Source organism: Mesoplodon densirostris, chromosome 1, assembly GCF_025265405.1.
Source record: "Mesoplodon densirostris isolate mMesDen1 chromosome 1, mMesDen1 primary haplotype, whole genome shotgun sequence".
NCBI lineage: Eukaryota > Metazoa > Chordata > Mammalia > Artiodactyla > Ziphiidae > Mesoplodon > Mesoplodon densirostris.
Genome location: NC_082661.1, coordinates 179,695,307 through 179,721,611, shown reverse-complemented (window position 1 = coordinate 179,721,611; position 26,305 = coordinate 179,695,307). Strand labels below are relative to the sequence as shown.

General features: G+C 52.0%; 2 protein-coding genes across 2 annotated transcripts in view; one reads left to right on the top strand and one right to left on the bottom strand.

The window, feature by feature from the left end:
* Window positions 1–12,858, top strand: part of HK1 (hexokinase 1) — a 70,683-nt gene extending 57,825 nt beyond the window's left edge. The window contains exons 14-18 of the mRNA XM_060112685.1: window positions 183–282; window positions 4,097–4,280; window positions 6,154–6,309; window positions 9,883–10,116; window positions 11,972–12,858. Coding sequence (XP_059968668.1) covers window positions 183–282; window positions 4,097–4,280; window positions 6,154–6,309; window positions 9,883–10,116; window positions 11,972–12,116 — 819 coding nt within the window. The 3' untranslated portion in view covers window positions 12,117–12,858. The remainder of the gene's footprint in view (window positions 1–182; window positions 283–4,096; window positions 4,281–6,153; window positions 6,310–9,882; window positions 10,117–11,971) is intronic.
* A 2,010-nt stretch (window positions 12,859–14,868) lies between these two features.
* On the bottom strand, window positions 14,869–24,407 carry TACR2 (tachykinin receptor 2). Its single transcript, XM_060112699.1, is given in 7 exon segments — window positions 14,869–14,942; window positions 14,945–15,069; window positions 17,983–18,179; window positions 18,792–18,942; window positions 22,265–22,459; window positions 24,017–24,137; window positions 24,140–24,407. Coding segments are annotated over 7 exon segments (1,131 nt in total).
* Between the last annotated feature and the right edge of the window lie 1,898 nt (window positions 24,408–26,305).

The window sequence follows — 26,305 nt, the reverse complement described above, 5'->3', positions numbered from 1 at the left end:
ATTAATAGTAGATGTTTAGTGAAGAAGCATTTCATTACCTTTCACAGGCTGGTAAGGAAACTATTTCAGATGATGCACCAGCAGCTTTCTGACCGCAGTGCAGCAGAGCGACCCTGCAGAACTCAAGCCGGGCAGCGCTGTCCCTCCCCTAAAGCTAAACCTGTGTCTCTTTCTTTCCAAAGGAATTTGACCTGGACGTGGTGGCTGTGGTCAATGACACGGTGGGCACCATGATGACCTGTGCTTATGAGGAGCCCACCTGCGAGGTTGGACTCATCGTAGGTGGGTGTCCTGGAAGGTCTTTTTCTGGGGCAGGGTAGGCTGGGTTTTCCTGTTCTGTGGGGCCCTGAGCCAACAGCTCAGCCCTCGGTGTGAGGCAGTGTACCTGTCAGCACTGTCCCCTGAACCACCTCCAGAGTTTCATCATGGCCGGAAGCTGCAGGGCTCTCCAGGGGTTTCCCCTCCCAACACCCAGCCCACGAGGCTTCCAGGTGACTGTAAGCAGGTTGTCAGGAACGGAGCTCTCCAGGAGTGCGGCCCCCAGGTGGCTCACACGCCCCCGGCAGACAGGGTGGGAGTGCTTGGAGCTGGCCTGCTCAGCAGGGCTTGTAGGGAGGGACCCGGGCAGGTGTTGCAGGGCCGGGGCCTGTGGCTGGGAAGAAAGCAAGCCTCCTCCTCTCCTGACTGTGGAGAAGGGCCAGAGGGCAGCCTGGGCGCCATTTGGCCTTTAGCACCAATGGTCCCAGCTGCTGAAGTGGGAGGCATATGACTGAGCCAAAATCTGGGTCTGCTCACCTGTGCACAGTAAAGCCAATCCACTGACACTGGGTTGTGGTGAAGGAAAAGTGCAGCATTTTTTATGTTTTGTTATGTTTTTGGTTTTTTGTAGGGGGGGAGCGGGGATAGACAAAGAGTTAGATTAGCATAGGACGGAAAGGGCAGCGTTTACTGTGAGGCTGAGGCGCCATACAAGGAGTCCAGGACAGCCAATGCTCAGAACGCCTGAACTCCGTGCAGTTCAGCACAGCCTTTTCAAAGGCCAGGTGAGGGAGGGGCGTCTCAGGGTCTGTGATCAGCTCATGCACAATTCTCTGATTGGTTGATGGTGAGGTAACTGGACGGTGTCACTGGGGTCAACATTATCAGTCCTTAGGCTCCAGCAGGCCTGCGGCTATGTTCTCAAGGTCATCAAGTAGCTAATATCTTCCATTTGGTGGGGGTTTTAGCATCAGTAAAACAACTTAGGGAATGTGCATCAGACACTATTATCTAGGTACTTCAGAGGGGAGCTAAAGCAGAGGATATGGGAGAGGGGGCTGTCCCGGGAAGGCCCCACAGGGTCCTGCTCGGTTACAGACAGAGGGATTATCTGGCTTTGCAGGTTGTTCCTTTATAATCCAAGCACAGTAGGGGTCTGGGCCTTGAGAGCACAAAATCCCAGAAGCATCTTGATTTAGGCTACAAGAAAAACATTCGCCTAACTGACCCTGTTCCTAATGTCAGGGATGCTGGGAAAAGGCCCGGTTTCTTAGCTAACACCTGCAGAACATCCCTGGGTGGAGAGAGTCAGCAAGCAGCCTGCTGCGTGCACCTGGGAGATTGGGAGAAGGCCCCAGCAGGCTGCCTTCCTGGTGCCAGGAAGCCCTTTTCATTTGTTAAACCACTTTTGGCTCCTGTGGAAATTTTTAAAAGCTAGGGTGCAGCTCCAGGTAAATGTTGTTTGGGGCCTGGCTTTGGGGCTCTTTGTTTCTTCCTTTCTTTTGCAAAGCTTTCTTTCTCCACCCGGCCCCTCCCTTCCTTCTGCTTATGAATGAGCTTAGGTGTGAAATGCAAAGCTAGAGTGACACAGCACTTTCTCTGCTTTGGGCCTGACCTCACCTTCCTGCCAGAGGTCAGGCCCGCAAATGCCGGCGGGGGGCGGGGGGGACGGAGGTGGGGGGGGTTCTCCCGTTGCCTTCAAAGTCACTCTTTTCCTCTGTCATCAGTTGATCTCTGCTCAGAACGCCCATGAACAAGAAGTATAATTTACATGTTTTGGCTTTCTTTGCACCCCTTCCATTTCTGGGGCTCCTCTCCTCTCAGTTTTACAGTTTGGGTGAAAGGGAGCCGAGAAAACAAAAATTACGTTACCCGAAAACTGGGTTGGCTTCTTGGTGGGTGTCGAGCCAAAAGACACAACCAAACCAAAGATCAGAAGGAAGGATTTATTACTTGCAGCAAGTAAAGAGAACACTGGGGGTCTTTCCCAAAGCAGTGTCTCCTCGAACAGAAAAATTGGGGAAGTTTTAAGCTAAGGGTACGTGCATATTCATGAAGGGGCTTGGGCAGAGGAGAATTCAGTATAGAATTGGGGCAAAGGTTGACAGAGTCCAGGCTTCAGTTGATTTAAGTCACGAGGGTCAGAAAAGGTCAACATCACCATCCCTTAGGTTACACTTGATCTGGTGGTTGAGTGCCCAGCGAGTGTTTAAATTCTGCAAAACAGCTCAGGAAAGTGCTTCAGGCTAATCTTTACCACTGAAACAGAGCTAGGAGTCTTTACAACTGATTTGTTATCTTTGCTATTGTTACTTCTCATGCCTGATAACAGTTTGTCCTTTTGTTCCCTTAAAATCATTATTACTGAGACCTGTTCTAGAGCAAGCATTGTGGCCAGGCTTAGATCACAAAATGGCTTAGGCCAAAATGGCTCCTCTTATATCAAGAGAGTCATGCCTGTTTGTCTTTCTCTGGGGACTCCCTACCCTATCTGCTTACAGTTACACAGTCAGAAGCATCTGTGAATTCTACTTAAGTTTCTTTAAAGGGCATAAAACAGCCAGAGCCCACTTGTCTAGCTGGTAGAGGTGTCCTTGTGTCCCTTAAGGATGTTGAAAATCCATCGACCTCTGTCTCCCACCCAGGGTGGGTCCACAGTGCTCGAGGGCCTTGCGGCTGCAAGTGTGATCCCTGGCCAGCAGCATCAGAATCACCCACGAGCATGTTAGAAATGCAGGGTCTTAGGCCTCACCCCAGACCTCCTGAATCAGAAAATCCATCTTAATAGCTCCTCAGGGGATTCAGGTGTATGTTAAAATATCTGTGTGAGGGACTCCTTGGTTAGTTGATTGGTTTTTAAATTTCCCGTCCATTCACTGAGACAAGGCCAGTGACCACAAGTTTGGATGTCTGGCAATTAAATCTGCTGTGAAAGTTTTAGAACGCTTCCTCTCAGCATCTGTACCTAACTACTCCTAGTCGAGAACAGCAAACAGTTTGTGGTCCAGCCCTAGTCCTTGGGGGGGGGGCCCAGTCTGACTAGCCCTGCCCTGGGGAGGTCAGGGATGGAGATCAGAGGCGCTTGATCCCCTGGCAGCCGTTTGTCTGTTTGTGTGTATACAGTGTAGGGGTGCACTCAGGGAAACATCTCTTTTCTCAGGAGAATCATCAGAATTTCAAAGAGATCTGTGATACCAAATGGTGAGGAACCATTGCTTTAGAAGGGCACCCTGGAGATGCTCAGGGCACTGTCCTTCCCTGAACGAACTGTGGGCCTCATTCTGGAACCCACAGGAGAGTTTGTTCAGGCAGAGTCCACGGCCAAGTTTGATAAGAAAAGATAAGTGGACATGCATGGTGGGATAGTAGACAACCCCTCCATGTAATATTTTATATGTATGTGTGTATATACATATAAATACAGTATATATGTGTGTATGTATATGTGGAGAGAGAAGGAAAGAGAAATAGAGAAATATCCTTCCAGTCTGAATGCTGCCTGAACTTCCACAATTGAAAATACATCCCTTTGTTGTAAGACCATCTTGTATTAAAATAGACATAGCCCTGTGTGGACAGGTAAACATACGAGGCTCTCGGCGTTGATGTCTTAGTATAAAGTAAGTTAATCAAATGCTCTGGGCAGTTTTAACTCTGATTTTGCCTTTATATTTTGAGACTTTCCTGGAAGACATTGGGAAAGTGAAGCTATTACTTTGTTCATCTCAAAAGTGTGCCCCTCTCTGTGGAGCCCCAGGCCCCACCCAAGTCTAGCTGCAATCCCTCTCCCCACTAAGCACGGTGGTGTGGCCATTCATTCTCTCCTCGTGTATTTCAGGGACGGGCAGCAATGCCTGCTACATGGAAGAAATGAAAAACGTCGAGACGCTAGAAGGAAACGAGGGCCGAATGTGTATCAACATGGAGTGGGGTGCCTTTGGGGACAACGGGTGTCTGGACGATATCAGAACTATCTATGACAAACTGGTGGATGAGTATTCTCTAAACGCCGGGAAGCAAAGGTAATCCCACCTGGTGGAGGAGACAGGAGGGCATCCTGCCTATTACAACGGAAGAAGTTTCTAGGAGTGGGGTTTGCACAAAGCCTGGAGACTGTGGTCCCTCAGGTTCACTCCTGACCTTGGCTTTTGGCCCAAGGAGAGCAGAGAACTTAGGGGTGGAGGGTGGTGGCAGCACATGGTACAAGATGGCCCAGGGTTGACGTTCTGTGCAGGTGCCTCTGGGGACAGGGTAGCCGTGGCCACACCACTCCTCTCAGTGAGCGTGTTTATCCTGCAACATTCTGGCCTTCTCATTGCTCTATGTTTCTTCCCCATCAGGCTCATAGAGATCTGTTGGTCAGCAGGTTTTTGCCTTGTTTAGTAGGACACATTTGACCTGCAGTTGTTAAAGGGCAAAGGGAAATTAGGATGTCGCCAGTGGGAGTCGGGGGCTCCCCGTCACGGGTGAGGCAGAGGCCCGCCACCGCCAATTCCTCCTTTTCCCACGGCAGACCTCCTGCACCGCCTAGTGGCTATTTGGATCTTTGCAGCTCAGGTGTCAGGGACCCTCCCCAAGATGGCAGTGTCCACCCTTCCCAGCATAGAGACAAATGACCCCTTGTCTCAAGCTCCCAGGGATCAGGCCATCCTCTGCCATAGCCAAGACGAGGTGGTCTAGGCCGTGCCCCCAGGAACAGAATGAAGAGCTGGGGGTAATACCTCCCAAACATAAGTGGTTCTCCAGCTAACCTCAAGATTTTTGTCTTTTCTAAATACCACCGATGCTTAATGTTTTTCTTTAAATCATCTTGTCTTCTTACGTTTAATGAGGGAGGAAAACCAATATTACCATAAAATGGATATAGTGAAGAACAGCGTTATTTCAAGCCTAGCTACTGTGTCTACCAACAGCTCTACAGGAAGACCCCCTTTGTTATAAGGGAGATCAGTAGGGGTTGGAAGGGGTTAGAGCCATATCAGCATCAAACTTATCAACACCAAGGAGATGTCTCCTTGATGGAATGAAAAGGACTAGATGGGAATTGATGATAGTGCTATTTCGTGTTTTTCCTGTGGACCACCCGAAGTCTTCTGGAGTATCCAGATTCCAGTGGAGTCATGCCAGCTTGGGGACACTGGGATGGGGTGTGTGCATGGAAGCATCTAAAGCCCATGTCATTTCTTGAGGCTCCTGAACATGGAGAGGACAGGAATTAAAAGCCCCCAAGAACAGGTGACCCTCAGGGGTGTGGTGGCCACCTGTGTCCTCCAGCCTGTGTGGCTTTATCACTCTGTGGGTACTTGACCAGCACTCTGGGTTTTGGCAAAACCTTCCAAAAATCTAGTGGGAACTTTCCCTGTGTTGTCTTGTTCCTTTAAGTCGTTTGCTGATTCTACAGGTATTGATTGAGCACCTGACTGAGAGCAACGCTGAGCTGTGCTGGGCCCTGGGACTCAAAGCTGAGCAAGACACACATTCTCTGTCCCCTCAAGGCTTTCGCTGCAGGGGTGCCAAGGGGCGGAGGACCTGTGTGTGCTGTGAAGAAGGGAGGGTGTGTGGGAGCTGAGAAAGGCAGGGGGAGGACAGACCTCTTGGAGCAGTGCTGGGCAAGTTGGGAGCTGAGAGCTGGAGTGGGGTTTCGCCAGGCAAAGGCAGGGAGTCAGGTGAGGAAGTGGATGGTCCAGCAGTGAGACAGAGTGCTGGTACTTTCGCGTCTGACCCTGGGAGGGTTGGGGATTCCTCAGTCCTTCCCGGTCTCACACTCTGCCTCTGCCAGGGAGCACAGGGCTGGGTGCACGGGTTGGTGATGCCGGTGAGGCACAGTAAGGCGCCCGGGGTTACTGTGAGACCACAGGCTTCATATAGACACCCAGTCCCCTCCTCTCATTGCAGGTATGAGAAGATGATCAGCGGTATGTACCTGGGTGAAATCGTCCGCAACATCTTGATTGACTTCACCAAGAGGGGATTCCTCTTCCGAGGGCAGATCTCTGAGCCGCTGAAGACTCGGGGCATCTTTCAGACCAAGTATCTCTCTCAGATCGAGAGGTGAGTGGGCAGGGCCTTCCCTATTAGAGGTGGACCTGGCCAGGGGGCTGTAATGGGGGCAGTAGGCAACATAGGGGACATTTTGGCCATTTGGGAGGGTTTTCTTCTTCCACTGGAGTCGTAGGCCCTGAGCAATTGCATTTGGAAGTTCCATAATTTTACTATAAATCATTTCCTTTTATTCATCCTGTATGTTAGGGCATTATATTGATTTGTTTGGAATCATCCTGTGTGTAAGTAGGTTACATTTCAGGATAGGAAAGGTGCATCACAGATACTTGTATTGAAGGACCATTGAGTCCAGAAGAGCCAAGCACCAAGCACCCCTAGTCTGGCCTCACCCTCTTTTCCTCTGAAAGGCAGCCTAGGATGCATAGCTCACTGCCCACCGTGCCCCACAGCGAGCTGCTTCTGTCTTCCTCCTGTTTTTCTCATGTAGAGTGAACATTTCATCTGTGCCTTTGCCATCTTCCGCAGTGAGCTGTGAGAAGAGGTGGAAAAGTGCTCATCAAAAGAGCTTGTGCAAAAGCCACCTTCAGTTTAGAATGGTCACGATAGCAGCACTGACATTGGCTTGGCTCGGGTCTGCCCCTCGCTTTCGCCCAGGCCTAGGTCTGTAACCTTCAGGTAGAACTCACTTCCCACCAGAACCCACGCAGTGAAGTGCTAGCTGCAGACAGCGGCCCTGCGGCACTGACCCTGGAGGACTTGGGCACGTGGAGTGGTGGCATTTCACAGCTGCGGGGGAGGGGGGGCACCATGCTAGGGAACCAAGCTCCCCACTGCTTTCTCTCCTCATTCTAAGTTCACCCAAGGGCCAAGTGTGGAAAATAGGAGCCTGAGAAGAATGAGAAGAAAATATCAGTGAATATTTCTTGCTAACATTTTTTTATTGTGGTAGATTATATGTAACATTAAATTTACCATTGTTACCATTTTGGAAGTGGACAGTTCAGTGGCATTAAGTACATTCACATTGTTGTTCAGCCATCGCCACCATCCATCTCCAGAACTCTTTCATCATCCCAGACTGAAATTTTGTACCCATTAAACACTAACTCCCCATTTCCCCCCTCCCCCCAGCCCCTGGCAACCACCCTTCTACCTTCTGTGTCTATGAATTTGACTCCTCTAGTGACTTCATGTAAGTGGAATCATATAGCATTTGTCCTTTCACATCTGGCTTATTGCACTTAGTATAATGTCTTCAGGGTGCATCCATGTTGTAGTATGTGTCAGAATTTCCTTGCTTTTTAAGGCTGAATAATTCTTTGTATGTATACACTACATTTTGTTTATCCATTCATCCATCCATGGACACTTGGGTCGCTTCCACCTGTTATCTGTTGTGAATAATGCTGTTATGAACATGAGTGTACAAGTACACGATCGAGTCCCTGCTTTCAACTCTTTGGGATGTATACCCAAAAATGGAATTGCTGAATCACATAATTATTTTACGTATTTATTGATTTGGAGGAGCTGCCATACTGTTTTCCACAGTGGCTGTACCATTTTAACATCCTACCAGCAGTATATACAATGGCTCCAACTTCTCCACATCTTCGCCAACACGTATTCTTTTCTGTTTTTGTTTTTCTTTTAATAATAGCTATACTGATGGGTGTGAAGTGCTGGGGAAGGTCCTTTCAGGTGTAATAGCAAAGGGAGAGATCATAAAGAAAAAATTGCCAAATTTAGCTGCATAGTTCTATAAGATAAAAACAAAATCAGTCATCAAGCTTAAAAGACAAACAGAAAACTAAGGAAAACATGTGCATTATATATGCAAGATGCAGAGTGTGGCATGGTGGGCAAGAGCTTTGGCAGGTCTGGTCTTGAGACCTGCTCTACCCCATTGGCTGTGAGCTTTGGGTGAGTTACTCGATCTCTCTGAGCCTCAATTTCTGCATCTTTAAAATGGGAATAATCATACGTGGATCAGTTGGCTATTAGGAGGAGAAACGAGGTGATGTATGTAAAGCACGTGTCACATAGTAAGTCCTCAAAAAAGGCTGACTGCTCTTACCACTGCTGTTGTGTTCATCATCCATCATTGTCAACTCTTTCAGTTTAATGAGGAGACAAATATCTCAGGAGAACGAGAGTTTTGGTATAAGGTAGTTCATATGGCCAGTAAACAAAAACAAAAACAGTAACCCTCACTAACAGAGAGGAGCACAGATTAAACCAGTGTGATGCCATTCTTACCAAATGGTCCAGTGTTTTCAATTTTTTTAAAAAAAAATTATTTATTTATTTTTACTTTTGGCTGTGTTGGGTCTTTGTTGCTGTGCGCAGGCTTTCTCTAGTTGAGGCGAGCGGGGGCTACTCTTCGTTGTGGTGCACGGGCTTCTTGTTGCAGTGGCTTCTCTTGTTGCAGAGGACGGGCTCTAGGTGTGTGGGCCTCAGTAGTTGTGGCACGTGGGCTCCGTAGTGGCTCGCGGGCTCTAGAGCACAGGCTCAGTGGTTGTGGCGCATGGGCTTAGTTGCTCTGCGGCATGTGGGATCTTCCCTGACAAGGGCTCGAACCCGTGTCGCCTGCATTGGCAGGCAGATTCTTAACCACTGTGCCACCAGGGAAGCCCCTTTCCACTGGGGACAAGTAAGGCCAAATACTCTGTCAGAGACAGTAAATTGATATAACTTTCAGAAAGGCACTTGGCAATATGTATCAAAAACCCTAAGGGAAAACTCTGACTTGCACCAACAGGAACATCATCAGAGTGTTACTTTATATTAGCAGAAAATTGCAAACAACTTAAATTTCTCTAAACTGGCTAAATAAATTATGGTCATCCCTAGAATAGACTACTATGGCAGCTTTTACCAATCTTGGTCTCAGATAAGGAGGTGGGAACTTGCTTAGATGTATGAAGCATGAAAAACAGCAAGAAAGAAAACCATATATAAAGGACAAGCCTGCAACACTGTTAATCAACTACACTGCAATATAAAACAAAAATTTAAAAATAAATAAATAAAGAACAAGCCTAGGGCCTCCCTGGTGGCGCAGTGGTTGAGAGTCCGCCTGCCGATGCAGGGGACACGGGTTCGTGCCCCGATCCCGGAGGATCCCACATGCCGCGGAGCGGCTGGGCCCGCGAGCCATGGCCGCGGAGCCTGTGTGTCCGGAGCCTGTGCTCCGCAACGGGAGAGGCCACAGCAGTGAGAGGCCCGCGTACAGCAAAAAAAAAAAAAAAAAAAAAAAGAACAAGCCTATTCACATATCAGGACAAAGACATTGTTTAATGATATCCAAGAAAAATAGATTGGAAGGAAATATATTTAAACGTTAATAGTATTTTCCCCAGTGCTGGGATTGTAGATAGTTCTAATTTTCCAATTTTTATTTTTCTAGATTTGCTAGTTATTCTACAACTTAACATGTAATACTATGGGGATCATTAAAAAAAAATAGACAAATAAATGTTTTGAAGGAGAGAGAAAACGCCATGACCCTTTTCGTGGATAAGTGCAGTGATTTGGGGCCGGCTCGTTTGGAGTCGGCGGCTTCTGTGCTGCTCTCGTGGGTCCTGCTTCATCCAGCCTCCTGGCTTTTGTCCCCCACAGCGACCGATTAGCGCTGCTGCAGGTCCGGGCCATCCTCCAGCAGCTTGGCCTGAACAGCACGTGCGACGACAGCATCCTCGTGAAGACCGTGTGCGGGGTAGTGTCCAAGAGGGCCGCACAGCTGTGTGGCGCGGGCATGGCTGCCGTGGTGGAGAAGATCCGTGAGAACAGGGGGCTGGACCACCTCAACGTGACTGTGGGTGTGGACGGGACGCTCTACAAGCTTCATCCGCAGTGAGTGGGGCTTCCGGTGGGGATGGGCAGAGCTTCCTGGGCAGGCAAGGCCCCTTTATGGCTATGGGACATCAGGATGTGATTCCCACCAGGAAAATTCCTCGCCAGGACACAGCCAACCTGCAGGCTGTGCGGTCAGGGTGGGGCTTGTCTGGGACGAGGAAATGAGCTGCTCTGAAGTTTACCTGGGATGCCTGGGGAGGTGGAGAAGCGGCTTCACTTGGCCAGCTCACACCTGTGGCCTGGCATTTCCTGCTTTCCCCTCCTCCTGGGCCTCTCCTATCCAGGTGGGGAGCAGGAAAGGAGGTAAGGGTGGGCGTGCACTTACCCATCAGCCTGGCCCGGAGGCTGTGTTTGGTAAGCGGGGCGAGGGAGTGAAGGAAAGGGGAAGAGGGCCCACTGTCTTGTCCACCTGCTAAATCAGTTTGTCAAGAGCCTTGGAAGGCAGGGGCGGTTTTGGCCCTGGGCTTTGTAGCAGGGAGGCGGGTGGGATGTGACCTCCCTGACATTTTGGTCGGGTGTCCAGCACCCCATGCTGGAGGAGGAGAAATGAGCCCATCTGCTTTTTTTTTTTTTTGCGGTACGCAGGCCTCTCACTCTTGTGGCCTCTCCTGTTGCGGAGCACAGGCTCCGGATGCGCAGGCCCAGCGGCCATGGCTCACGGGCCCAGCCGCTCCGCGGCATGTGGGATCTTCCCGGACCGGGGCACGAACCCACATCCCCTGCATCAGCAGGCGGACCCTCAACCACTGCGCCACCAGGGAAGCCCCCATCTGCTCTTTGATCTGCCACACATCCCAAAGCTTGGCTCTTATGAATAGAGTGACCATATTATTGTCGAAACGGAGGTACTTTTGCCAGTCAAGAGAGTGCTACTAATAATCACACTGGGACTGTCCCCAGTAAACTGGGCCATTCACTCCACTTAAAAGCAACCTCACCCAACTCAGTGTAGGCATTGCCTGCCTACGTCATGGCCGTGGCTTGGGATGAAAGCATCTGTTGGGCTCCACCCCGACCTCTGTCTCTCCACCTTCATAGCTGTCCTCGTTGTCACTGTGGTTTAGAGCTAGGCTTTGGAGCCGCACATGGACACGCTTGGTTTTAATCTTGGTACCACCATTTAGGAGCTGTGCTCAGTGGCTTAATCTCTGCCAAGTCTCCTCTTCTTCATGGGAAAATGACCACCAGCAGGCCGGACATTACATATATACGTAAAGTGTGGGACACCTAGTAGGTACTCAGCAAAGGGCAGTCAGTATTTCCTCTAGGAGCCCCACTGCCCTGAGCATCCACAGCCTGGCGCTATCTCATTTTCAGCACAAAATGCAAGAACCCAGAGTCACCTCTCATTTAGAGATTATAGTTCACGGGGGTGGGGGGCTCCCTCTCTTAGCTTCAGGTGCTGGGCTGGGGTCTCAGAGGACTGCAGCTGGGGGTGGGTGATGTTCGTTTCCATGCAGCCTGCTGAGCTGACCCAGTGCCAGACCAGCTTGGCCCGCCTCCGTGGTCCACACCCAGGTCCCAGCACCCCTTCTTGGTTTTCGGTCCCCTCAGAGCCTCAGGCTTTGAGGATGGGAGCCGTCTGGGTGTGTTACTCATGCCATAGCCCTCAGAAGGTGTAGAGAGCAGCTTGTTTTGGATTCTCCATTGTGCCTCCCTGCTGCAAGTTGTAACAGGACTGGCTGTAAACCCACTTTCTCCCAGCCATTCTCAATAAGCCGCAGCTGCTTCCAAGCAGCCCCTCCCATCTCGCTTCCCTCCTTATTGTTAGGGTGCTTCAGCGTCTTCAGGTGGGTCCGGCGTCTCTCCTCATGTTCCTCTATCTACCCTTCTCTATTTTTGTCCTTTTTAGCTTCTCCAGAATCATGCACCAAACCGTGAAGGAACTGTCACCAAAGTGTAACGTGTCCTTCCTCTTATCCGAAGACGGTAGCGGCAAGGGAGCCGCCCTCATCACGGCAGTGGGCGTTCGGCTCCGGCAAGAAACGAGCAGCTAAGAGTCCTGGCCCCCCAGCCTGCTGCCCTTCCAGCACTTCTCTCTTCAAGCAGCGACCCCCTGTTCTGCCCAGCGAGCTGTGCTGGGAGACGCCGGCACCAAAGCCCGCCAGCACCACCGCGGGGAGGAAAAGAGAAGCCAACTGATGGCGCGTAACGTAGGGTACAAAATAGAGTGTGTGCTGTTGGTAATCTCCCTGACCTCCAGATCCCTCCTCACCTGCCCTGCCACTTTGCATGATTTGACTTCAACCTGGTCGTACGTTCCCCCCATGTGAAGTTTAGTGGCGTCCATTTCTAACTTATGCATTCGTCCAACAGTTATTTATTGGCCCAAAATGAAAAGTCACACCATCTGACAGGCCTTATGGGCCTCTGCAGCCCGTCCTTGGGGATGTGTCCCCTGTGTGCAATGTATTTTCACCAGCAGACACTGCCGGGACTCCTCCTCCCACGGGTGCATCAGCCGCCGCTTCCTCCCGGCCCCGCACCCATTGCTGTCTGGTGTCCCATCAGGGCGTGTCAATGCCGCTGAACTGTGTGTCCGTGGAACTGGTCATAGCCACATTGTGACAGTCTTGCATTCTGTCTGTCTTGGGGAGGGGAGGTGGGCAGTCCTGCGGGAAAGTGTCTTGTCTCCGTTTGGGTAAAACGAACCAATCAAGAAACAGTACGCTCATTGGAATTTCCCATCGCTTTTGTGAGCCATGTTGTATGACCTAGTAAACTTTGTATCAATTCAAAGACCCGAGTGACGCTTAATGGCTGGGGAGTGGGGAGGACGTCGGGGGATGTGGCAGAAACCAAACCCTGGGGGGTTTTGTGGCCTTCTGGGTCAGGGCAGAGTTTGAAATGAAGGCTGTGTTCTTCAGCGTGCAGCCTTCTTTTGGCTTGAGGACTTCTGTACTCTCCCTGCAGAGGGTCAAGAAGTAGCCTCTCCCCTTCTTCTAGCACCTGCCCTTCCAGTTCCCTGCTCCAGCCCCGGGGGCCTACCGCAGGGAGGGACTCCTGCAGCCCCCGCCTCGACACCTCTCAGAAGGTAAAGGGATGGAAGGCCTCCATCTTCCAGTAGCCTGGCTTCCTCACTTGTAGTTGGAACAAAGCAAAAGTCAGCTTGGCTTGCGGGGGCTGTTGGAAGCCCCATGAGAGGACAGGGAACACTGGCCCTCCGTCCTGCTGTGCGAGAGCAGGTCCTACCCTCATCCCCCTCGTTGCCAGCTCCAGGATGATGGATGAAGAGATCCCCTGCCCTGAGCAGATGAAGCCTTGCAGCAGCCCAGGGTAGCAGGGTTGCTGTCCTCTCCCCAACCCCCTTCATAAACGAACCCCTTCTGTGGGCCTTTGTCTGACCCTTTCATCCCTGCCCCACCGCAGTCTTGAGGGTGCGGTTCCACTCTGTGGCTGCCGTTTTGGGTTCTCCCCCAGCCTGTCTGTGGGCCCCCCATCAGTCCACCTTCTGGTACCCTGTGATTGAGGTGCGATGTGAGTCTCCCAGGCCTTGACCACACCTCTGGTGGCTTTTCCCAGGACTGACTGCATGCTCCCTTGGTTTGGTGAGACCAGAGTCCCTTTATTTGTCACTGCTGGTGCCTATGACAGTGATCTTGTGGGGAACACAGGTAACATTGAACTCTAGGTGTGCATTTACAGTGGTACGTGATTCTTCTGAAGGGGCCATGAAGTGGGAAGGGTGAGTCAGCAAGCAGGGTGAGGTGTGGACTGGGTTGGGCCTGGAGCTTTCTGGGAGATGGGACAGTGGGTGTTCTCTGTCTGCCACCTCCTTGAGCAGAAGTAAGGGTGAGGGCTATGTTGCTGACTTGCGGAATTCAGGTCAAACGGCTGCCCTGGTAGTAATAAAAGTCACAGCTGCTGTTTATGAAGCACTTAACCTGTGTTGGGCCTGCCAGTTTATAGGCATCACTCCCATCATCCTCACAGCATCCCTGTGAGGTAGTTTTGCCATTGAAAGAAAGGAGCTGAAGGTCATTGTGACTAGTCTGAGGCCACCCAGCTGAGGCTCCTTTTAATCACCATCTACACTAGGGTGGATCTGGGTTCTTAGATGCTAAGGCAGAGAGGCCCTGGGTTGGCTCACAGGTTAGGGGCTTTGCAAAACAAGAAGCTTCTTTCCTTGTGTCTTTAGCCTAATAATAGGTCAGTGTCATGGTTGGGTGCTGCTGACAGGTGTGTTCTGTTTGGTGTATGCAACATTTATAAAAATGTGAGCTCAGTTTAACAAACCTGGAGGTTTCACAATTTTGGATTTCTGGCTTCTCTTGAAAGGTTTGGAGGATCTGGCAATAATGGGCTCCCAGCCACGTGGCAGCATCTGTCCAGAGCTGATCGGCTGTTGTCCCCTTTAGGTTCCTGTGCTCTCCAGTTTGCCACAGTCCCCACCCTTCCTTTTGCCCCAACGCTGGAAGTCACTTACCTTTTATCATTATATCTACAGTTTTTCTTTTGTACTGGATTCGGTTTACTCATTATGTTGTATATGCCCCAGGGAGGCATTCGAGCTTGCAACTCCTGGATTAGATAAGTGTTAGCTCACACTGTCTTCTTTGACTTATTGGATGCCCTGAAGCACTGTCAGAGGGGTGGCTGGGAGAGTCAGCCCCCACTGCAGAGTTCCCCATCTTGTTTTTCCATTGATGTACTGAAGGGTGAGGCATGGGCCAAACTTGCCGATGTGGTCCTCTCAACTGGCTACTTCTCCAGGGTGCTAAGCCTCCCCCTGCAGCCAGGCACAAGGGTTCAGGGGTCAGTAGACACTTCAGCTTGCAGACTTCCAGCCTGCCCACTGGCAGCCCCAGAGGGGCCCACAGAGTCTCTTTAGTGTGACACCTGTTGACCCTTGTGGAAAGGGATGAGGTGTGAGTCAGCTCAATCGTGTCCTCCTCAGTTGGCATGACCCATGGGCAGCAATGGTAAGCAAGCCGGAATCCAGAGCGGAACCTGGGGAATGGAGGGTCATCTTGAGCAACGGAGTGAGGGCGACAGTTATGGGAACTGTCCTGGGGCTGCTCCCACCTCCAGGAGCCAATCTCTCCTCCAGAGGAAAGTCGCTGCCTCGCTCTTATGAGCTCAGGGTCTCTGGGGAGACACGTTCTTTAATGGATTCGGGTTTTGGAAACAACCAGAAGTAATCTGGAGCTAAGTCCAAGGACTGAAGTGAGCCGAATGAGACTGTTTGTTATTACAAGCAAACAAAAATAAACCAAGTATAATCATAAAGACACAACAGATTTTCTTGTTCGATTTGTTAATTGGCTTCTAAAGGAATATGCAAAGAGGAGTCTTAAAAACTTGGGGCTTTGGCAATGTTGGGCAGCATACGGATGCTCCCCCAAGGGGACAGCTTTGAAAGAAAATATACACATGGAACTACTAAGTTTTAGTACATTTGCTTAAAAAATAAACAACTTTCCCCAAGGCAGCAAAGAGGGTCCACCTGTAAATTGGAGATCAGAGGAAGCAGAGAGTGACTGGAAGAAATGAGAAAGAGCTGGCAGAGAGAGGACACTGGTCTGTCAGGGGCAGAAACATGAGACCCTGTGTGATGCGGAGGGAGGGAGAGAACTATACAGTCTGTTCCCAGGAGACGCAGGGTTCCGAGTTTCAGAAGAGCAGGCCTGATTTTGGTTCCTCCCCCTGTGGCTCTGAAGGTTCCGTTGGGCAGCCCAATAAATGCCTTTATTATGGGAGCTTCATGGCCTCTGCCCACACTCAGCATGTCCCAACCCGAGCTCCCCACCCTTTTCCCCCCACACCCCCCCAGTCGTCCTCGTCTCAGTTCCTGACAACTGACCACTCTGTCCTTCCACTAGTTCAGGCCAGACACCTGGGGTCATCCTTGACTCCCTCTCCACCAGATTCTGTTGGCTCTACCTTAGCAATCTCCGGACTCTGACCACTTCTCACACGTCTAAACCCACCGTCTCTCTCCTGGATTATTGCACCTGCCTAACCATCTCCCTGCCTCCCTTGTCCCTCTGTGGTCCAGTTCCAACACAGCTGCGAGACTGATTCTTTTAAAAGGGAATCAGAGCACGTGTTTCCCCCACTCAGAACACTGCAGGGCTCCTCGTGTCTGAGAACCAGCGTAAGTCCTTACCTTGACCACAGGGCCCTTGCCTTGGCTGTTCCCTCTGCCTGGAATTCTTGTCCAGACACCTACAGGGCCCACTCAATCCTCAAGTCTTTGCTCAAAAGACCCTTTAGTAAAGTCTACCCTGACCATCCTGTAAAATCGCAACCCTTATGCCCATTACTTCCCCCAGCACTTCCTGTCCTCTCTTACCCAGCTCTAGTTTTTCTTTTTTCTATAGGATTTATCACCTAATACACAATGTATATTTACTCATTACATTTGCTTATCGTCTATCTCCACCTCCCCACTAGAGGGTCAGCTCCCCGAGGATAGGGATCACTGTTTTTGTTCACAGGGGTATCCCAAGGGCCTGGAACAGTGCTGGGCACACAGAGCCCCTGGTGAACATTTTGCGGAAGAATGAAAATTCCGCCAGGAATACCAGTCTTCAGAGCTAGTGTCATCAAATACTGAATGATTCAGAAGTTGTAAAGCCCCGGGGTGTTCAGACTCCCAGGGACTGTGTCTTGGGTAGCAGGAGAGTGGCCAATGCACAGACACAGAAGGCTGGGAGCCCCTCCCTGAAGTGACAGTCCCTGTCTCCAAGCTCTCACTCCTACAACTGCATGCAGGGGAAATGTGTGATGTGGGGATGAGATTATAGGCCTTGGAGACACATGGAATTCCTGCTGTATGAGTTTAGGAGAGTCTTCCTTTTGGAGGCTCAGTTTCCTCATCTGTAAAATGGGGATAACACCTCCCTCCCATTATATACTTGCCTCTCAGGAGACAATGGAGGGTTCTGGCAGCCATTAAACAGTCAAAAAAAAAAAAAAAAGTACAGTCTCTTACTTCCTTCTGGCCTGCCCCGGGTGGGATGTCTGAGCAACAAAGATCCTACTGGCATTATGAGTGGCGTGGACATGTGGGCAGGGAGGTGATAAAAGATGCCCAGGGCCAACCTCACCCACTTCATTGCCTCGTTAAGGCCAGGACTCAGTGTCCACCTCTCATCTCCTCTTACCTGGCTCCACCGTCAAGGCTTTCTGAGGCTGAACGACTTGCTCTGCAAGCAGGACTCCTGGGCTGGGGCTCCTGCCTGGCCCAGCACCTCCTCACCTGTGCAAGCGCCCCTGAGCAAACGCCAGCCCCTCTCTGGGACTACACTCCTCTAGAAGTACAAGGGTTGGGGGGAAGTGAGAACTTGGCTCCTTCCTTTCTGGCAGTCTCTGCCAAGGTCACTTCCTAGCTGCCCTGAAAACCCCTTCTGTGATCTTCCAGGGAGCAACCTGCTCCCCCTCTAGTCTTGGCCCCGGGCCTCAGGTTGAGTGCTTCGTTCTGCTGCGGTTGGCACTGTTCTCCTCGCCCAGGGACAGTGCTCAGTTCTTCCTCAGTGTAGGAAGCTCTTAGAACCATCAGTCCCTCCCTCCTTTACCTGGCTCCTTCCTTCCGCCCTCTCTGGCTGTCCTTCTCCCTCTCTCCCCTCCCTCCATCTCTCTGTCCCTCCCTCCTTTCTTATCCTTGTCCCAGATGCAGCCGCCAGAAGAAGGAGCAGGAGCAGGCAGGCAGGCGTGAGAGCTGTGACCTGGGCCATGGGGCAAAGCTTTGGGGAGGAGGTGGGGCTCGAGCTAGGCCTGGACCCGAGGGAGGACTGTGCTGGGGGCTCCCTGGGAGGATGGTAATCCCATGGTGGCGGGGATGGACCGGCACAGGCTCAAGCTGTGCAGGGGAGTCCAGATGGAGCCAGGCTGAGGAGAGGGGCTGGGGTGAGGGCTCACCTGTGGTTGAGGCAGCAATAAATGATGGGATTGTACATGGTGGAGCTCATGGCCAGCCAGAAGAGCGCCAGGTAGACCTGCTGGATGAACTTGTGGCAGTAGATGTCCTCCTGGAAGCTGCCCAGGATGAAGTAGAGGTGGTAGGGCAGCCAGCAGATGGCAAATGTCACCACCACCAGCACCATGGTCTTCACAAACTGGTCCAGGAGAGACTCAGGTCACTCCTTAGCCTGGAAGCCCCAAGCCCCAGTTTTCCCGAGGGGAAGCACGAGGCACGTCTCAGGCCAGCCTGAGAAGCCCTCAATAAGCAGGCCCTGTCTACCTCCACAGGCTCAGGCCCCTAGAGCTTCTGCTACCCAGACACTCCTGGGCCTTCCACCTCGGGGCTTTTGCTCAGGCTGGTCTCTCTGTCCACACTGCTGTCTTTCCTTTGAAGTCCTCACTCCTCAAAGCCCAGCTCGGTGGCCACCTCCTCTAAAAGGCGTCTTGGATCCCTCTTTGAGCAGAGCAGCTCCCCTCCCTGGAGAGTGGATGAGCTCTCGTTCCTAACCCCATCCTTAGAGGAGACTATGCCAGCTACGGGTTCCGAGGTCTCCCTCTCCCTGCAACCTGTGTCTGCCACAGCCCAAAGACCAAAGCAAGTCCGCCCGCCCCACCCCGGGAAGAAGCAATGAATGCTCTGTCCAGGGACTTGGGACAAGGCCAAGTTACAGGTGGAGTCTATCCTCCGCGGCGCCCTCTAGGGGACGTGCCCGGAATGGCTGATCCCGAGGCGGGGTCAAACTTCCAGCCCCACTCCCGGAGTTCACCTTCTTGGCCCGCAGGTGGCGCAAGTTGGCGCCATGCACCTCGTACCCTGGGACAGTGCGTCTCCAGAGCGTGAGACCGATGACACTGTAGGCGACGAACATCACCACGAGAGGCAGGAAGTAAATGAGGGCGATCACAGCGAGGTGGTACCTGGAAGGAGAGTCAAGGGCCTGGGCACGGGGCGACCTGGGGGCGACTCCAGCAACCGCCAGCACTCAATCCCCAGGACCTTGCTGACGCCCCTGAGCTGTCCCTGGCGGGCTACCCTGGGCCACCTCCCAAGGGCTTGGTTTGAAAAAAAAAAAAAAAGAGTAAAAAAAAAAGAAGGGCAGACTGGCTAGCACATGTGCCCAATGAGAGTTTCCCCTGCTGCAAAAGGGACACCTGTGTTAGCTCTGAGTCCTTCCAAGTGACAGACAAGTTACCAAACAAGGAAATAAATAGGAACGAAAAAGTTAACCAAGTAATACATTTGTTTAAAATTTAAAATGCCCTTAAGCACAAAGGAGGAAGTAAAATTATGTATCTCACCCCCACCACTGTTAATGGTTTGGAATCTTTCTTCCAGAATCATGTAATATATGTGCATATGTATATGCACATATGTATTAGATAGATTATGTATATCTTCTATATCTGCATCTCTCTGTCTAGATAGATTTCCTAGAGTTCATATGGTTCTATCCTGCACCAACATCCCTAGCAGGGAAGGGGGCAGTGGAGACAGGCCACACTCTACGTGCTAGTGAATCATCCCTTCCTGACCATGAGCATTTGGTTGGGAACATGGCTCACATGTGCAGATACTCTTTCACACCACCTGTGAGCAAGTGGCCCGGAGCACCATTGATGGCGCTCATCCAGTCCCCGTGGAGGGCGCCCGGGGCTGTGCTGAGGCCTTCTCATTTCCTTTTGGAAAGATGCATGCTGCCCATTCTGGTTTCTGAGCGATGTTATAGCCTCTCTCTGACAAGGCCCAAGCAGGAGCATCCGGTGAATGGACCCAAGACCCCTGGCCCTGTCATGTGACCTTTTTCTAGGAGAACAGAGGTGTACCCGAGCCCCTCCTTTCCTCCCCATGTGCCAGCCTTGCTGGGTCCCTTTCAAGAGGTACTGACACCTGGAGGGAGGGGAGTAGGTGGCTCCAGCAAATGTCTTCCCTAAAGCCTGAGTTTAGAATTCGGCTTGCTTGCTCTTTTGGCAAGCATGCTAATTACAAAAGGTTTGGGGGCTCCTAGACTCCCTGATCATCATCTGTCCTACTGTGGAGCAGGTGAGGGCGGAGGAGCAGCCAGATGCCAGGCCCTTGTACCTTACCTTCACTGTGAGGTCACAGAGTGTCTGAGATAGATAGACCTTGAGGATCAGCAGGGCCACCTGTCTCAGCATCCAGAGCGGGAAAATGAGGCTCAGAGAGGCACAGGAAGTCTGTGTCCTGTGAAACGGCTCTATACGGACTTAACAGACAAATGATTTCCCTTCCACTGAGGGTCAGCCCTGTGGAGTCAGAAGAACTGGGTTCTTGCCTAGCCTCTAATTTAAAGCATGACCTTGGGCAAGTCAGATCTCTCCCTCAGTCTGCTTCCCCATTTGTAAAACAAGGAGTTAATCTCTACCATCCTTCCCAAGTATGAGTGATGCCTTTCTGTTGCCTCATTCTTTCTTGAGTCGGTTCAGGATAGGAATTCACTCTGGGCTAGGATCCCACACAGAAGGGAGTGCCAAGGAGCTTTGGTAACCATCTTCTAGGGCCTGCCAGAATCTCATAGCCTGGACTGCCTTTTTTGTATTTTGATTTGGGGAGCGTATGTGCATTTTCCTAGATTCCTACACACACAGGATATGAGCCTGTACGGATGGAGCCCCCAGTCTAAATCTCAGAAGCTCCCCAACCCAAGAACAAATAATATATTCTTACACATGAGAAACCAGGCTTTCCCCCAGATCCTCTCAGAATTCGAAGTAGCACCAAAGTATAGCCTTCCTAGCCCACCTCTGCCCTCTTGTTTTCCCCTGTTGCCTGAAGCAGAGTCGGAAATCACCATCCCCAGAAAGGTGGTGGTTGGTACCCTAAATTCTTACTGGTCCGCACCTCAGAGAGAAAAGCTCACTGTTAAGGTGGAGAAACACCGCCCCGCAGTGGCCAGTCAGGAAATGTTCTGCTCTCCGCCCCTTCCCAAAGCCAAGGAGGGGGGCGGGTCCCTGCGTGGACTCCGCCCCTGGAGCCGTGAGTCCTGAGAACGTGGGCTACGGAACGAGGGCAGAGACCCAGGGCAGCAGTTTCCCGGGAAAGTCAGCAGTTGCCAGGAGCAGGCTCCTCAGAGGAATGGCGCCTTCCCCGAAGCCCGTAGCGTGGCGCTCTTCTGTCTGGTGCTCGGGACGGGAGGAGACCAGGTAGGGGCGGGCGTTGGGGGAGGAGTGTTAAAGGAGGCGGGAGAGGGAGTCGAGTTATCTCTGTGGTCTGGCGGCTCTGGGCTCAGAGCGTGCACATCCTCATGCTTGGGGCAGCTGGGCTTTTCCTGGACTAAATCTGCCAGGTTTGTTTTCGTTTGTTCCCCATTTAAACTACCACCTGCTGGGCGCCGGTTCTGTGCCAGGCACCGTGCTAAGTTGCGTCAGGTACATTTTCTCTTCTGTGTTCACAACAACCCCTGAGCAAGGTTCTCTTACTAATCCCCTTTAAGAGAGAAGGAGCCAAAGGGTCAGCGAGGTTAAGTGACTACAAAGGGTCCTCTGGCCAGCAGGGGACAGCGCAGGACTCCAACTCGACTACTGTCTCCAGAACCTCAACCAATTCTTTATCTTCTACTACCAACCCCCGCCGTGCTTGGGATGACAAAGCCACACCCGCCGTGAGAACTGGGCAAACTGACTCCCAGAAAGGGAAAGGACTTAGCCAGGGTCACACAGCAGCTGCACCACGCCTGAGTTCTGTTTTCTCCCCCCATCCCCTAGCCCACGGTGCCTGCCTCAGGTCAAGTCCACTCCAGGCTCCTCCTGAAAATATCCCAGGCTCTGGCACCTGCCCTTTCTTTCTGTCTCGGTACCCTGACATGTCCCTTATTTAAGTAAGAGTGGTGAGGAGATTGGGCTCTGAAGCAGGACTGTCTGGATTTAAGTCTTCGATTTACCACTTACTAGCTGTGTGGTCTTAGGCACATTACTTAGTTTTTTTTTTAGTGCCTCAGTTTCCTCATCTGAAAAATGGGAATAATAATACATACATACCCATATTGTTAGGAGAATCCAGTGGGTTCATATATGTAAAGTACTTAGACCAAACCTGACATTTAGTAAGTGCTAAGTGTTACTTTTAGTTGATACTGTACTCACATAATCCCCAGTTCACTCACAGACACATGTGCACACCCATGCCTACACACTGCACATGTGTACGTGCACATATGTGCATGCACGCACACACATGCACGCGTGCACACACATACCATGCTCCCCCACCCCCAGGCCTTACAAAAGGTGCATCTTGCCGCCGCTGTCTTCGGGCCAGGCCACCACGCACTTGGTGGCACCCCGGTCCATGGTGATGGTGCAGTAGAAGCACTGGGGGAAGGCGAGGGCCAGGGCCACCGGCCAGATGCCAGCAATTACTGCTCTGGTGCTGGGGGCCGAGAGCCGTGGCTGGAAGGGGTGGACGATAGCCATGTACCTGTGAGCAGAGGGCGGTGTGAGTGGTGGGTGCCCTCCCGTCAGACCAGTCCAGATCCGCTAGTCCCATTCCCCGCACCCTGGCTGACGACCTGCAGAGAGCCAGCTGGGCTGGTGCTCTCCCACAGCCATGTGGGACACTAGCGCCCTAAACGCCAGCCCACCCCACCCCGTTCTACCACATGGCCTCCCTCTGAGCGCGGACGTGCTCTCGGATGGCCACAAGAGAGCAGTGTGGCCACACTGTCAGTCCGTCTGGGGCCTTGTCCTGAAGCTCAGCCCTGCCGAGTTCCCCAGCCTGTCACACAGCCTGTCTTCTGTTCAGAAACCTTAACAGAGCCCAACGGTCTCCTGGACAAAGCCCGAAGCAGCTGCCCACCAGCTTTCTGCTGTGGAGGAACTGCTCTACATACGCCGAAGCGGCTTTGGTCCTAGATGACCCCCGGGCCTTCCTCCCTGGGATTAATCTGAACCTTGAGACCAGGCCAGAACAATAGGACGCAGCTCAAATCCCACTCTCACAATAAAGCTGATCCTGACACCCTATCTAACACTACAACCTGCCCTACCCCGGCACACGTACCCTGGTGCCTCGGATCCCCTTCCTGATATTTTTCCATAGCACTCATGACGTCAAAATACAACATATGATTTATTTAGTCTTGTGTTTATTATTTAAATTCTCACTAGGGCAGGCATCTTTATTCTGTTTCTTCCCCCAATGCCCAGAACAGTATCTGTACATAGTAGGCATTGAATATAAGAATGAATGAAAAAATGAATGGACGAGTCACCATTATTACCATCCTGACCTGAGCCACCATCCTTCCTCACCTGGGTTATTATTCAGTGTCCTCCTGTCTGGTCTCCTGGCTCCCATCCTGCCCTCTACAGTCCGTACTACCCACCCTCCACCCAGCCTTTAAAATGGAAGTTCCATGAGACCATGATTTCGGGACTCTTTTCCCACTGGTGTTTATTCCCCAATGCCTGAAACAGTGCCTCAAATACCTGAGTGAATGAAAAGAAAGTCTTAGGGGACTTTCAGATTTGCCGACTGATCACTCCTCCACCCCTCCACCCCTCCTGCCCCCACCCCATCCCCATCAGAACGTCACAGTCTGCAGCCCCAGAGAGCAGCATCAGGGAAGTAATTGGCCCCATCTTAATTATATAGTAACTGCGTGCAGTGTTAAAATTTCCCCTCATATAATATATCTAGGAATAGGATGACAATATAAGCAATTTCCTTTCAGTAAAACAAAGATCAACTCCAGAGAAGAACACTTCAGAAGGTCCCTAAAACGCCGTTGGTCTTCCCCTGTAGCCTTGAACAGCCATCTAGTGCAATGTTTTTCCTTGTGTCTAACCTGAACCTTACTTGCTTCGGTTCCACAGTCCCCTGTCTTCCAGATGTACAGTTTAGGATCATGATCAGGTTAGGAGGCAGTTAATTCACTGGGTTCTACCCTTAACTTGCTGTGTGACTGTGGGCAAGTTACCAGCCCTGTGTGAACCCAGAAAAGCGAGCCGACTCCCCGCAGCTGCCCCCTCTCGCCTGTCGGCGGCGATGGCAGTCATGGGGTAGATGCTGACGAACATGGCTGTGATGGGGAAGAGGTTCTGGAAGTAGCAGAAGGCACGGCCGAAGTACCAGATGTTGTGGCTGGCATAGACGAGTTGAAGGCGGCGTTGAAGGTGGCCATGCAGAGGTCGGCCAGGGCCACGTTGACAGTGAAGTAGTTGGTGACCGTGCGCATCCTCCAATGGGCCAGGATGATCCAGATAACCGCAGCATTGCCCATCACAGCCACCAGCACCAGGGCCAGGTAGGCTGCTGCCCACAATGCCAGATGCCAGCCAGGCATGGAGAAGGCTGTGATGCCCGTGGTGTTGCTCTCGAGGCCAGATGAGATGTTGGTGTCAGTCACCATGGCATAGGCTCCCATGGCTGCCTCTGGGTCTGGGACAACAGTCTAGCTCCTTGGCTCCTTCCAGGCCCTGGTGCCCTGCCGGATATGCTATAGAAGACAAATCCTCTTTGGTGCATGAGTATGGGGGAGCGAGGGAAGCACTCCTGTGCAAAGCCAGGCACATCTGGGGAGCCGGGGGGCACTCCCAAGTCTGAAGCAAAGATGAGTTAGGCTGAGCAGAGGGCCGGGTCCAGAGCCGTTGGCATTTTACATTCCCACGTCCTGGCCAGACTTCTCCAATGTCATGTGGACATCTAGATTCCAAGACATGCTTTCAGAGCAAGAAACATCCTTATAAATCATCAGTCAACCCCTTCGCTGCAGCAATGGAAAAACAGATTCCAAGAGGGGACCAGCCCAGGCCACACAGTAAGTTGGTGATAAAGCCAGGACTCAAACCCAGGTCCCTGCTAATGCAATTCAGGGAACATTCTGGATCAGACGCGCACACAGCAGCCGTCTTTGGATTCCATAGGTCAACTGCACAGCAGGCTCTCTCTCCAGGCGTTGGGGTGCAGGCAGGGCTGGCAGCCCATGGTTGCCTCCCTGCTGCTCTCCGGGCGGGGCGTGCTGGGTGGTAAGGGCCTTGGCGGAGGTGTTTTCTGCTCACGAGGTGGGGCTGCCTCCTGCCCTTCGTCCCACCCCTGCGTGGAGGGCCCGGCCTTGTCTCTTGAGGGAAGATTTAGGCCTGGCTGCTGAGGCAGGGAGAGACCCAGGGGAAATGGGAGGTGGCAGCGGTGGGGCCGGGCATGCGGGGCACAGTCCTTGGTAGGGTGTTTACATTCAGTGGCGCTGGAGCTACATCTAGAATGTGATTAGGGGCATGGGCTTGGGAGCCCCAGGGACTCCAGGCAAGTCTTTTAACCTTTCCCAGCTTCGACTTTCCCATCTGAAAAAAAAAGGAACAGTACGGTGCCCATCTCACAAGATATTAGTGAGTTTTAATGAGATAACGAACGTAAAGTCTATTTAGCACAGGAGCTGGCAGGTTAAAAAACATGACAAGGAGTTGTAGCCCTGTGGGAGGCCCCCAGACAGCTCAGGGCTCTGCTGGCCGAGGCAGAACGCAAAGCACTTCTAACACGTTCTCAGGTGATTCTGGTGTTGCTGGTCCAGGGACCTCACTTTGAGAACCACTGTCTTAGGACAAGGGCAGGGCTCGCTGCCTCTTCTGTGAGCTCCAGAAAACCCCGAGAGGCTGCCCACAGACTCTACTCTTGGTCATTGACTGTGTGCATGTGTGTCGGGTGCTGCCTGAAGCTGCAGTGCTGTGTCTGAGTGATTGTGTGTGTGACAGACGTGTGTGAGCACACACACACTCGTGCACCTGTGCACACCTGTGGGTGTGTGGACCCTCAAGGCTGGGCAGGCTCAGAAGGGCAGGGCGTGTCCCTCATTAAAGTTGAGGAGGGCTCTCAGTCACCAGCATTGGTGGCCCTGCTGGGCTGCTGTGCTAAGTGTGTGCTTGGTCTCGGGAAGCCAGCCCCGTTCCTTGAGGAGGGGCTGCTTGCAGGGGCCCCTGCTCCTCCCGTGGGTATGTGTCCCGTGGGGCCCCGGGCCTCCTCTCGCCCAGAGTCAGCTTCAGACACAACTGGCTCCAGCCCCGGCCAGGCCGTGGGGCAGAGGCCTGTTCCTTGTCTGGATCGGGCCATCAGCCTCTGTTTGGATGTCTGCCCTTTGCTGAAGGGCCTCTGCCTTTGGTGCTTTTTGGTAGCAGCGGTAGCCACTCAACTTTAGGGCTTGTTGGTCTCGTGCTCAGCTGACCAGGGTTTTTTGGAGGTAGAATGTATAGAAATAAGGACGTAACCACAGGGCAGTCTTCTCTGTTTGCGAATCTGCCTTCTACTCCAGGCAGCCAGAATTTGTTGAGTTTC